This window comes from Monodelphis domestica, chromosome 4 (genome assembly GCF_027887165.1).
Source record: "Monodelphis domestica isolate mMonDom1 chromosome 4, mMonDom1.pri, whole genome shotgun sequence".
Lineage (NCBI taxonomy): Eukaryota > Metazoa > Chordata > Mammalia > Didelphimorphia > Didelphidae > Monodelphis > Monodelphis domestica.
In genome coordinates this window covers 181,722,503-181,736,989 of record NC_077230.1, presented here as the reverse complement: position 1 = coordinate 181,736,989, position 14,487 = coordinate 181,722,503, and the positions used below count along the sequence as shown (strand labels likewise).

The window sequence follows — 14,487 nt, the reverse complement described above, 5'->3', positions numbered from 1 at the left end:
TCAACAATGAAGTTTTCTTGTAAACATTGTTCTTATCTTGAAAAATTATAAAGCTCCAAATAGTAATAAAAACATAATTGAAAGCATCAGGTTAAAAATTAAACTTGAGAAGATATTTTTCTTTTTAAGGGAAGTTCTATAAAATATGAATGAACACATATAGAACTGATTTTTGCTGTGATCAGCAATCATGAGAGAAATCTGTTTTTGTAATATGCATTAAGGTTAGTTGAATTCTTTCTGAATTAGCTACTGTATAAAAGGTGAAATATAAAACCTACTATTAGACAGACAGATCACTGTTTTTAATGGCAATATACCAAGAGTGCTTTTACAAAGTTCTCAAAATAATTTTCCTAAGACTTGGGGTTCTGTATCACTTATCTTTCCAAAAATCTTTAGGATTTACCTCTTGTCTGTAGTCTGTAACTTATTCGTGTTATATACATGTACTCTTAAACAAATGTATATATGTATAAATATGTACTTCTTAAAACTTAAACTCCCACCCAGCCAAAGGCAGCATAACTGGTATTCCATATATAATTGGTATTCCAAATGATGACCCTAAGGGCACTAAAAGATTGTAGAAGGCTTCTGAATCAGGAGTTCTTGTTGAATTTTTGTCAACTACCCTTGATATATGTGTAGATCAGTCTCATAAATGTTTTATTAAAATTTTAATTATATGTATGGTTTTTAGTTGATGTGATATTGATTGCCTTTTTAATGCCGTCCATTATTATTTTGCAATCAAAATCATGAAACAAAAAATAAGTTAGTTGGATTTTTTCAGGTTATAAATATTTGAAAACCGATCACATGACAATCCCTTTATTTAGAGGTAGTTTGTTTAGCAAATGAATGTCTTGCATGTAGAAGGTACCCTATCTTAAGGATTTGTTACTTCTTTCCTAAACTAGTACTATAATGACTTCTTGAAATCCTTGCCTTCAGTCTGTTTATCCCATCTTTTACAAAGTTCTCAAAATAATTTTCCTAAGACTTGGGGTTCTGTATCACTTATCTTTTCAAAAATCTTTAGGATTTACCTCTTGTCTGTAGTCTGTAACTTATTCGTGTTATATACATGTACTCTTAAACAAATGTATATAAGTATAAATATGTACTTCTTAAAACTTAAACTCCCACCCAGCCAAAGGCAGCATAACTGGTTGAGGAACACTTGCTACAGGTGTAAATGATGGGAGAGGGAAAGGGCAGGATATGAGGATACTAGAGGCACAGAGGAGAGAATTCTTCAAAGAACACCTATGTAACTGCTGATACCAGGTCAAGGTTTTGCCCCGAGGTGCCTCTGCAAGAGCAGAGAGGGCCCTGATAGGAGCTTGCAGAGCTAGTACCTCAGTATAAGAGTTTGGGAGTGTAGCTGGGGGCAGTGGCTTTTCTCTCTCTGGGTGAACCTGAGGAGATTAGCTTTTTCCCTGTGGCATTTGACTGCCTGATCTTCACATCCTACCTGCTATTTGGATTAGCCTGTTACCCTATTGGCTATTTGACATCTGCTGAGTTCCTGTGCTTCTCTTGTGACAACTGACAGCTGATTGTGAGACCATTGTTGGGCCTTGTCAGACTTACACACAGACCCTTTTCTTAGATGATCAAAAGGAGGGTTTAGTATTAGCTTAGCTGAGTACAGTAATTTGGGATTACATAGAGAGTATAGGAGTAGAGTAAGGAAAACACTCAGAAGCAATCTCTCTGAAGAGATTTGTAGATCTGGGGAGGTGCAGGTAGTTATTATTAGAGTATCCAAATCCCTTCTAACCTGTTCCTATTTTATTAAACAACTGTTGTTTTATAACATAGGGTTCTGTGTGTGTCTCATCTTAGGGTCTTGCTCTGCCTGCTCTGAGCTTGGGTGGCCTTCCCAAAACCAGGTTATTCTTCAGATACTGGCCTAAATAATCCCATCCCCCAAATCCCTACCGTTTATTTCGAAACCCAGTCGTATAACTGGATCCAAAGGACTAGCATTCCTTTTTTTTTTGACAAGTTGCTATCCTGCTTTTATTCATTTATATTTAATAATCTATATGTGCTTGCATGGGCAGATAAAGCAGCTATCTTTTGTGATTGAATAAAATATTCAAATGTAAGCTCATCCTCCGTGGGCTCACCGAAACCTTCCTCTGAACAACTTTAGTAGTAGACAAGCCATCAGTGTTCCCATGTAATTTTGATGTTCTTTGCTAGTCTCCATTTTTTGAAAGTTTGGGGTTCATATAGTTTGGTGAATATGACTGTTTGAAATTGTCACATCTGGTTGCTTTTGAGTTTTTATGGATCAATATGTATGACTAGACAACAGTATGGTCTGTGATGATGATTTGATTCCAGTACAATTTATTGGTTAAGTTCTCCAAGATTTTTTCTTTCTTTTTATTATTATTGTTAATTGGTTGGTTACATTAAAATTTCCAGACTCTCTCTTCTTCCTCTACTAGGGAAGGCATCGCTTGACAAAATATATGTTTAAAAAAAAGTCTTATTTGTTTTTTGTTTCTATTTATCAGTTCTTTCTCTGGAGGAGGACTGGCATTCTTTTAAAGCCCTTTGGCATAATTTCAAATTGCCCTCCAAAATGGTTGGACCGATTCACAACTCCACCAGCAGTGTATTGGTGTCCCAATTTTGCCATATCTCCTCCAACAATTTATCACTTTCCTTTGTAGCCATATTGACCAGTTTGCTAGTTGTGAGGTGGTACCTCAGAGTTGTTTTAATTAGAATTTCTCTAATCAGGAGGGATTTAGAACACTTTTTCATGTGTTTGTTGATGGTTTTAATTTCATCATGTGAAAACTGCCTATTTATTTATGTTCCTTGACCATTTGTCAATTGGGGAATGACTTGATTTTTTTGTAAATTTGACCTAGTTCCTTATATATCGGGGAAATTAAATCTTTGTCAGAGAGTTTTGTTATTAAAATGTTTTCCCAGTTTGCTGCTTTCCTTCTAATTTTGGTTGCATTGGTTTTGTTCGTAAAAAAAGCTTTTTAATTTTATATAATCATAATCCTTCATTTTCTGTTTTGTAATGCTCTCTATTTTTTGCTTGGTCTTAAATTCCTTCCTTCCCCATAGATCTGACAGGTATACTTTTCTATGTTCACCTAATTTATTTATGATTTCACTCTTTATATTGAAGTCATTTACCCATTTTGAATATATTTTGGTATAGGGTGTAAGATGTTGATCTAAACCTATTTTTTCCCATACTGGTTTTCAATTTTCCCAGCAGTTTTTGTCAAATACCAAATTCTTGTCCCAAAAGCTGGCATCTTTGGGTTTATTGAACACTAGTTTGCTGAGGTCATTTATCCCTCGTCTGTTCTACTTATCTACCCTTCTATCTCTTAGCCTGTACCATATTGTTTTGATGGCCACTGCTTTATAATACAATTTAAGATCTGGTACTACTAGGCCCCCATCCTTCACTTTTTTTTTTAATTAGTTCCCTTGATATCCTTGATCTCTTGTTCTTCCAGATGAACTAATTTTATTTAAAAAAAGTTTTTTGGTTATTTGATAGGTATGGCACTGAATTAAGTAGATTAATTTGGATAGGATTGTCATTAAGATGTAGTCTTTTTTAAGAATATTATTTTCAAAAACTTGTTGATCCCTTATTATATTTCCATCAAAGATTCTTCACAGTTCTTCACAAGGAATTTTATAGAGATGGGGAAATTACCATGTTGGGTTACTTCTTACAAATACTCATTTCTTTTTTGGATAACAGAATCTAAAATTTTCCTCCCATGCCTTTGATATCCTTTTTGCTTTCAAAAATCTTGACAATAAATCTCTCCAGTGCCTTCAATATTGATGTTTCCAGCATAGTCTTACTATATAATTTGTCTATTAAAAAAACTCAATTGCTTTCTGTCACTTCCAGTATCATATTTAAAATACAATTCATTTGGCTTTTTAAGTCTTTCATATTGTGGCCCCCCTCCTCCCCTTCTTTTCTAGTCTTCTTACTCTTCACTTCCTTCCATGAACTCTGTTTTCGAGTGACCCTGCTCTCCTTTCTGTTCCTTCATAACACCTTTTTCTTCCATGTCAGTGGTCAAAGGATTTAAGGGAAAATACTACTAGGGATCACAGCTTTTTTAGATAATGCAGACATTATTGATACTCTGCACAATCTTTTTCAAGTAAAGAATTAGCAATTCTATTTCTAGAGAAATTAAAGCACATCCATGTTTTTCAACTACTCAAAACAAATTTGTGATCTCATTGATGTGGATTTTGCCTGCAGCAGAACAGTTCATAAAACATTCTAAGTCTTCTACATATCCTCCCATAATCTTATCACACAGGCTCTACTCAGAATTATAGGGACTTGCTTTCTTCTGATGTCTCTGGAATACCAGGGAAACACACAGGCTGTCTATCTGCCCTTCTTTGATCTTGAATTCACTACATATTTCGTTTAAATCTACTGTGGAACATCATTTTCAAAAGCCTCTATTTTATTTTTGTCTCCTCCTAATGCTATCATCAGATTTGTTTCAATGCATTTATGTCTGACCAGTACCCCCTTCTCCATTCTTCACATGAATTTATTCCTCCGTGTTCTTGTGAATTAATACCTCAATATCCTCAACATTTTTGCCTTTAGTGTATAGTATCTATACACTTAGTCTGCTTATTTTCATGTTTTTGATTCTTTTGGTGGCAGTTAGGGCTATGAAAATAGAGTCCAAGTGATGGGAACCCATTTTCCTTGGTTATAAAAAGAGTTTGTAGTCTTTGCAGATTAATCTATTTGTTCTCCTTTCAGATTCATTCTTAAAAAAAAAAAAACTCTTAAAAACCTTTAACCAAAAAAACTAAAACCCTTTAAACCCTTACCTTCTGCCTTAGAACTAGTCCTATGTGGAAAAGTGTTAAGGGATAGGCAATGGGGGGGTAAATGACTTGCCCAGGAAGTGTCTGATGCCAGATTTGAATCTAGGATCTCCCATTTCTGTACCTAACTGTCAATCCAATAAGCCACCCAGCTGCCTCCTAGATTCATTCTTAAATACCTCCAGGGTCAGCTCTTCATGCTTTTCTTAAGCTTATTTTTAAACTGCTTTTCTCCCTTAGATTTTACAAATACGTTTATTCTCCAAATTAATGTTGTCCTTAGTTACCATATTTCTTTCCTTAACAAAGCAAGTTAAGCCTTTGTTTACTAAAGTCCTTTTTATTATCTTCTGAACTCTTTTGCAAATTCTTATGAGAACACCAAATATCCTATAAAATTATTAATTTGACTTTCTCTGGATGCATGATAAAACCTATTTTCCTGGCTTGTTTATTTATCTCTCCAAAGAAAAACTCTGAGCTGCCTTTCTGTTTAACTACAACTCCCTTCTTTTGTTGGTTTTGTTCAAAATGAGAATGTAAAAATTAATAAGATTCATTTCCTCCAATGTCCCTTGGTTGGTTTTGGATAAAAATTCCATGTTCACCAACTCTTATCTGAGGAGCTAGTTTCACTATGGTTTTAAAGGAAATCATTTCATGTTATTTGGTCATTTGCCTTGCAGTCTTATGATGAAAACTTGCTGCCGTTAAGATAATTACAGTTTTTGTGTCAATATCTTCTGCAGAGATTGAAAAACCAAAGCTAAGAGAGGTTAAGTATATGCCCATGATCACACAGTGAGCATCCAAAGCAGGATTGAAATTCAAATCTTGCCCTTAGATATTGTGCTACTACCTGCTTTAAATATGAGCTTATTTGTTATTAGTAAAGTTATAGAAGATTGTTTAGTATTCCTTATGAAATAGTGAAAAGCTGTTGAGATGAAATAATTCCTCCAGACCCTTTGGCATCAATCCCACCTATGTCACATCATCCTCATTCAGAATTCATAAATAAAATGCAAAGTAGAATAGATATGAAATTGTATAGATTTCACTGTCATCTCATTCAAGCTGTTGAGATAAAAAAAATTCCTCCAGAGCCGTTGGCATCAATCCCACCTATGTCACATCATCCTCATTCAGAATTCATAAGTAAAAGGGAAAGTAGAATAGATATGAAATTGTATAGATTTCACTGTCATTCAATCTAGTCTCATTAACAATAGTTGTGGAACCTTAGTGTTTGGACTTCACTAAATTCCCCTCAGTATTTAATATAAATGGTGAAGGACTATCAGTGGCCCTTAAGATTGGCAAACACATGAACCAAAACATACAACAGAAGTTTATGCTGTCAATAACTATTTTAAAGCCATTCAGGATTTGGCTTTAGAGCTATCATAAAGAAAAGATTATAACAAAATTATAAATACTATTGTTGTTATTTGAGCAGCTAAGTGGCATAGTGGATAGAGCATGGGATTTAAAATCAAGAAAATTCATCTTGAATTCAAATCTGGTCTCATACACTTATTAGCTATGTGACTCTGGGCAAGTTACTTAACCTTGTTTGCCTCAAATACTCATCTGTAAAATAGCTAAAGAAGGAAATGGCAAACTACTCCATGATCTTTGCCAAGAAAATGCCTAATGAGGTCATGAATCAGTTATTACTGAACAACAGTACTGCTATCAAAAGGGAGTAGGAGGGGGTACTTCAGAGGAATAAAGCCATCCATTTAATATTGAATACGATGCCCGTCCCTCCTTTTAATTTCTTCAAGCACATCCCTATTTGATAGAATTCTAGTACAAGTAAGATAATTTTCTGTAGGAACCCAGTTTGGTGTTATAATGAGAACCCTGGATTTGGAAGCCAAGAACCTGGGTTCACATGCCAACTTTGCAATTTACTATCTAAAATAATTAATTACTGTGGTCACATCCCCTTTAAAACTTAACTTGTTTTGTCATACTGGGTTTCAGGGAGAGATGATTTTATAATTTTCCTGCCCTCTACTTAGCCCTAGTCTTCTCTCCTCCCAAGTGATATTAGAAAAGATTCCCCAATTCTAGTTCTATTGCTGCTTCATTGTTCCCTTGTCATTTCAGGACTGTTAATTCATTCTTCTGAGGTTGAACTATGATTCATGGAATCATCTTACCTTGGAGTTACAAGTCTTTGCTACCTCAAACTGTAACCTGAAGGTTATTTTGGATCTTCTTTGGAAATTAAACATTCTGAGAGTTGCCTTAAATCCCAACCCCATCCTAATGGATTGGCTTCTCAAAAGTTGGAATGAGATCGAACGAATTGCATTTTCTGTGAACTTGACCATTTCTTAAGCCAAATATATTCAGTCTTCAGTGTTTGTGAGTGTGGTCCATATATGTTAAAAGATCATAGATTAAAAGCTGGAAGATAATATATCAACTTGAAATGATTTGAGGGAACATTGATCTTAATGGATTCCTTTTTTCTCTTTAACTTGAAATACCACCACTAGGAACTGTAAGATTTAAATTAATATCAATAACTCCAAGTATCATATTTTATAAGCTTTATTAGCAATCACTTGAAGTAAAAGAAATAAAAGAACAAAAGTAAAAAAAGTCTGAGTGAAAACACATGGGTAAAATTCTCCTGCCTGGCTCTCACCCATCTTCCATAACTGCCTTCCTGGGAGCGGAGAGAGAGAAAGAGAGGTGGGGCTACACCAAAATATATCCTCCCTACATTAGCACAGAGCTGAACGAATAAATGGGATGCTGGGAGAGTCCTGGGGAGCAAATTCTAATTACACAGAACATAGGAAGCAAGAAGATGAGAATTGATTGTAGCTAGATTGTGGAGGTCCTTTAGACTCAATAACTTTATTAAGTTGTCTTTGATAAAAATACAGTGGTATCAATATGCCATTAAATACACTTTGTTGAGGGGAAGGATCTTTTTAAATGTTTATAGAAAGAGATATTTAACAGACATTTGTTGAGCACCTGATATTTAAGATTATGGTAGATCAAGTGCATTAAAAAATGAATGAGTAATAGATTCCTACCTCTAAGAAGGTAAGAATCTTATTGGCATTTGACATGTATACCAAAAAAAAATTCCATAAAAGATATATAAGCAAAATATGCTGAGTTATTTAGGGATAGGAAGATCAGAATATTTGAATTGGGTCATAATTGATAGGTAGGATTTTAACAGAAAATTAACTAATGGTTGTATTCCAGTTATTGTTGACAGTATGAACAAATACCATTGGATTTGGCATTTAGCAGGTCACTGGTGACATCAGAGAGAATAGTGTCATAGTGGTGGGAATAAAAGCCTGATTGTTAGGCATTAAAGAACACGTAGAAGATGAAGAAATGGAGGTAACTAGAGTAGCCTGGAGGATAGAAGCAAGAGAGAGAGAATATATGGATTTAATGGAGTAGCAGGGTTAAGTGAAATGTTTTGTTTTTTTAACTGTGGGAAAACTTAAACATGCTTATAGGCCAAGGAAAAGAACCAGGAGAGGGATTAAATAATATAAGAGGATGATGAAGCAGAGTCAGAGAGGAAATGGAATGTCATGGGTAGAACAGGTGTTGATTGTCCTTGGGAAGAAATCAGGCTACTTGAGATGGAAACAAAGTGAGTGATGAACAATCGAAACTTTGGATTAAAAAGAAATTGAAGGAATTCCATTAACTGACTTTACTACAGTAAAGTAGTAGATTGGGTTATCTGCTGAAATGGCATTTAATAGAGATAGAATTAAGTGTTGGTTAAGAGTGAGGAAAATTTGTAATGACTTTTGAGAAGAGGGATGACAAATTAGTAAGAGATAAGTGAATTGATTTCAGAGTACTTCAGATAAGAGAAGTATAGTGGAAAAAAAGCATTTCATTGCGAATCAGGATAAGTGTTGACTCTTCCATTGACCTGAGCAACTCATTTCAGTTCCTTCTTGTTTAAAAAGAAAGAATTGGATTAAATGATCTCTCAGAGTCAATCTAGCTTTAGCCTTCCCTGAATCTAAGTATAATTAGTATGAATTTGCAGTGTGGTGTTATGAGCCACTCATTATGTGACTTTGAGCTATCTATGACACTGGCATCTCAGAAGTTGGAGCAAAAAAGGGGAAAAAATTCTACAAGTTGACATATGGTAGATATGGCAGAAGAGCACAGGAGCAATATATTCTTGGATGCATCATTGGTGTGAATAACCATGTCTTCTAGTTTTGAGAAGGCAAATGGAGTCAGGAGGTTCTTGATGGACTGGAGTTCTGGTAAGTGTGAACAGGAGGTTCTTGATGGACTGGAGTAATGGTAAATGTGAAAAGCAAATTCAGCAAGAGGAAATGACTAGGAAAGGTGGATTGATGGGAAGTTGTGATATTAGAAATTTTAGAAATCAAAAAAGTTAATGATAGATCAAGTAATATGGCCATAGTCAAGAATGACTAGAATGGAATGGAAATGTATACTGCTGCCATACATTTACATAGTACTTTTCAAATTACAAAATGTTTTCCTTGCAATAGCTCCATTAGATAAGATGTACAGGTGCTGCTCTCATTTTTACAGATGATAAAACTGAAGTTAATTGATTTGTGGCTTCAGAACTAATAAAAATCAGAACCAGAATACATAGTACATCTATGTGAACTTTTTAAGCTATATATATTAACTCTTCTACAGTGTGGTGTAAGGCCAGGTTATTGAAAGAGATATTGGAATGAATGTTAAGTCACTGAATTATATAGTAGGAGTTGGAGAAGAGGAAAAGAATGGAACTGGAATGCTAGTCATTCTTTGAGCAAGATGGAATAAATAGTGTTGGCAAGTAGCAGAAATGAATTAGGTGAGACTGATATGTTAATGTGAGCTCAATGAGGTCAGGGATTGTCCTCTGTATTTCAGAATCTTGGTCCTCTCTTTGTATTTCCAGCTCCAAGTGCTTTCTAAAAGCTTATTGACTATTACAAATGGTATGAATGTCAAAAGAAGAGAGATATTATTGAGAGTTTTAATTGGAGTAGTAGCCTTAAAGCCAGCAAGAAATATTGTGCTCCTTCTCAGTCTTATTTTTTGGTGTGTGATTGGGGAAATCTGAAATAACCTTCATTTGGGAAAATAGGAAAAATCTAGGTTCAATATTAAGGGAAGTAAAGAAGTATTTCTTTACTTTAAAGAGTAACTTTAAACTAACACTTTAAAGAAGTACTTATTATCCAATTCTTTATTATGTATATTAAAGGTTAAATCTTTGATCTGGCAGTATGTCAGATTCATCATTTGGAACATTAATTCTCACAGTACAGTAATATAGATTGAGGTTTTCTAAATTAAAGAGTTTTTAACTTTGAGACCTTGAATTTGTTGGAGTTTTGAAGTATGTATATTTTAATAACTGTCTTTTAGTAAGATTGGTTATATTTGTAATCATTTGTTTAATTTTTTGCATTTAAAAATATTACTCTGAGAAGAGGTCAGAAGGCATCACTAGATTGCCAATACCATGACACAAAAAAAAATTAAGAATACCTGCTATAGATGTAATGCCTCACTCTCACCCCTAAAGGTACCTAGACAGTGAATCTCAGTTTGCCCTGCTGATTACAAACCTTTTAACATAGAAAATCTTTATTTTGAATCCATGAAGAAAAAAAATCATGATGAGTCAAGAACATACAAACATGCATATATACACACATATAGCTATGATATTTCAGTACTATTTTTTCCCTTTTGATACATTATGTAGTAGCATTAAAATTTATGTTTTTACATTTTCTGTTTATGTTTTAGGCTAACTGTGATCTTAGACGTCAAATAGACGAACAGCAGAAATTACTTGAAAAATACAAAGAAAGATTAAATAAATGCATTTCAATGAGTAAGAAACTTTTAATAGAAAAAGTAAGTTTAAGTTAAACTTCTCTTTCCTATCTTTACTACTGTTATGAGCTTTTAAATTTTTAACTAAGTTATTAATGTTTTTTTTTCTTCAGAGCACACAAGAAAAACTGGCAAGCAGGGAGAAGAGTATGCAAGACAGACTACGCCTTGGGCATTTTACAACAGTTAGACATGGTGCTTCATTTACTGAACAATGGACAGATGGTTTTGCCTTTCAGAATCTTGTGAAGTTAGTCATTCTTGTTTTTAAAATGCCCAGTACTGTGGGAGACTTTGTTATTAAATCTTTTAGTATTACTTTCTTTACATGTTCTTTCTCATTGTTCTGTGAACTGATGGAATTCAGTATAATGCTTCTTTAATGAGTTAACTGAATTTATAATACTGACTTCTGATGCCTTTGTAAGACGGGTAGACTTCATTTATTTTAGCTTTTAAAAAATGTAAATTTTTGTTGTGAGCAAGATTTAATTATTCTGCACAATTGACAGCTAAATGTAAATGTAGGTATTGGATTTCAATTTTAGCTTTAGCAAACATCTTGGTTATCATTTATTTTATGTCCTGAAGATGATATATGGTTTTAAATGTGATTCCCTTAAATGTAATCTGATGTGGTTTTTAGATTTTATTTTGGAGGATAAGTCAGGAAGAAGAGAATATAACTTTCCATTCAAGGATTTTCAACAGTGATTTTTAAATCTCTCATCCATCCTTGAACCTCCATTTTGCTATTACTATTTAGCCTAAATCTATGTTATGCTGAATGAAAGACAGAGATAATCGTTTGATTAATTGCATTATTATGTAGTCTTCTAATACTTTGAAACAAGGAATTTTTAAAACTTAAGTGTGTTTTGGAGCTGAATGTTAGCTGTTAGGGGTAAATAGGGGAGCCATTTGTTCAAATACCTACGACCAAAAATCTGTGTTGATCTTCTGCCTCCCAAGCATCTTTATAGAACTATGGGAAATAGAAAATGTCAATAATATTAGCAGCTCATGCATACTCATTCTTAGTCTAAAGGTATTGGTGATATCCTTACAACTTTCAAGCTTTTTCCCCCTAGCTTTCAGCATGTGCTATGCAGGTGATATAACTTATAAGCGAATGGTTTTTTAAAAACAAAAATATGGCTAGGGAATTCAGATCCTACTGCCTCCTATAGAGATTATAAATTAAATACTGTATATTACAAATCTAATTTTGACTGAAATCTTAAAATTATGATTCCCACTAAAATTTTAGCAGTATCTCCAGGAAGGACCAAAAATATATGTTCTTTGTCAATTTATTATTATCAGAATTAAAGTACCTGAACAGTAATGATTTTTATATCTTTGTACTGAGAGAAAGGAGGTAGGCAGTTTGGTTTAAAACTTTCTTCATTTATATTCTTTTCTGGACAAATTGCTAATGTCCCTCATTTAGTGTTTATAAAATAGAGATATTATTTCTTAAAGTCATATTAATTCAGTGAGCTATAATTTTGAAAGTAGTAAGTTGCTTACAAAATAATTTTGGAATTCCCGTTTTTTTACTTATTTATAATCTTGGGCAGCATTGAGTTATCAGAGCTATGTTAAAAATCATTCCTGTTGGGGGCATCAGGGTAGCTCATTGGATTGAGAACCAGGCCTTTTTTTTTTTTTAACCTGTCCCAGGTTCAAATGTGACCTCAGACATTTCCCAGCTGTGTGACCCTGGGCAAGTCACTTAACCCCCATTGCCTAGCCCTTACCACTCTTCTGCCTTGGAGCCAATATACAGTATTGACTCCAAGATGGAAGGTAAGGGTTTATTTTTTTTTAATCATTCCTGTTTCTTTGTATCTATCAAAATTACTTAAAATGTATTACAGAGTAGAAAATTTGAAGGCCAATTTAAAAAAATAAACTATATCCACTCCCTATGTTTATGCTTTTGGATAACTATTCTGAAAAAAGCATTTTCTTTTTTTCTCCTTTTATTCAGCAAACATTAAACACCTAAAATGTGCAAAATAAGTTAGTTCTTGTATAGCAAGCCACAAAGAAACACAAGACATTAGCCAAAAAACTAATGGTTGGTTGGTTGGTAGGTAGGTAGGTAGGTAGATAGATAGATAGATAGATAGATAGATAGATAGATAGATAGATAGATAGATAGATTGATTTTAAATTCAGGAGAGAAATAATGTTCAGTGAGAGCTTTGGATGAAATTAAAGAAAAGAATGATTAGATTTTACCAGGCAGTTTGGGAGATTAGTATAGACATGAACTCAACCACTCTTTAATAAAGGGAATCCAAAGGCATGGAGTAAAAGGCTAGAATTTGTTAAAGGGTAACAGTAAGTAGTCCTAATCCTCTGGATTATGATCTATGTGGGGGGGAAAGTAGCATTGTAGTAAAGCTAGAAAGGTAGAACAAGCTAGATTTTGAACACCTTGAATGAATGACTAAAGATTTTAACTTTTACTTGGTTGGCATAAGGAGCCACTAAAGGAGCAGTAATTTGATTAGGGCTAATGCATTAGGAAGATGAACTTCACATTTAGGGTGATTATTAGAAAGAGCAGAAACTAGAAGTCAGGAGACCAGTGAAAAGGCAATTTGAAATAGCTAGAAGGCAAAAGAGTCCAAAAATGTCATGGCAATTGTGAGAATCAGAAAAGGTCTAGTAAGAGGTAAATTGAAGGGTTAGAATCAATAAAACATAGTATTTGTTTAAAGATTAGAAGGAAGGGTCAAGATGATTCCTTTGCTCTTTTAATGTAACCATCAACCACTTTTTTAAAATACCTATCAGCCTAAAGTCTCATAACAAATTTACAAACCTTAACAAAGGTGAGCGTGAAATACTTTGAAATGCTGATAAAAACTCATTTCTTACTTTTACACTGAAATGTGATCTCCATTTATATGATGGCCTTGGCATACTACATTTCACCATTTTAATTTTGTAAATCTAAAGGAGAGTAACATAATTTTGTTGTTGTTGTTTTTTTGTTGACAGACAACAAGAATGGGTAAATCAACAAAGGGAGGATATTGAAAGGCAAAGAAAGCTCCTGGCAAAGAGAAAACCACCGACTACTAATAATTCTCAGGCACCCTCTACCAATTCTGAACCAAAACAAAGGAAAAACAAAGCTGTCAATGGAGCAGAAAATGATCCTTTTGTTAGACCTAATTTACCACAATTGTAAGTTTGTTTTCTTTTCCTTTTCTGAACATTACAGTGATCATGTGTAAGCATTGTATGTAATTAGTATAAAAATAGTTCTACCTAGGAAGGAAGATGATAGTTAGTTGATAAGCTTAGCTTTAAAAGTAATATGAGCCCCAAGTAAACTATAATTCTGAATCTTTTTTAAAAAAAAAAATTCTTTGGCAATTCTTTTTTAGAATGAAGGCTTTGGCAACCAGAGGAGTTTTGGAATCTCCGCTTTTAGTGACTCAGATTGGGAACTGATTCAAATCTTTGCCCATTCCAATTAGGATTTTCATATCAATTTTTTTTTTGTATGAGGGAATAACTGATTACTTTTACTTTTAAAAGAAAGCTACAACATAGAAACTTGTGGACTATTCTTTGGTATCTTGAAGAAGTTTCTTTTATTTGTAAATATTCTGGTGGTGGTGGTGGTGGTGGTGGTGGTGCTGCTGCTGCTGCTGCTGCTGCTGCTAAACGTTTTTCCAT

The 14,487-nt window shown here is 33.9% G+C and overlaps 1 protein-coding gene across 6 annotated transcripts in view; it reads left to right on the top strand.

Moving 5' to 3' along the window:
* The window catches only part of TLK1 (tousled like kinase 1), a 219,786-nt gene that overhangs the window by 156,633 nt on the left and 48,666 nt on the right, over positions 1–14,487 (top strand). For all 6 annotated transcript variants that reach the window (XM_007494354.3, XM_007494355.3, XM_001375937.5 and 3 more), the window contains 3 exons: positions 10,693–10,803; positions 10,896–11,032; positions 13,801–13,989. In XM_007494354.3, the coding sequence (XP_007494416.1) occupies positions 10,693–10,803; positions 10,896–11,032; positions 13,801–13,989 (437 nt within the window). The remainder of the gene's footprint in view (positions 1–10,692; positions 10,804–10,895; positions 11,033–13,800; positions 13,990–14,487) is intronic.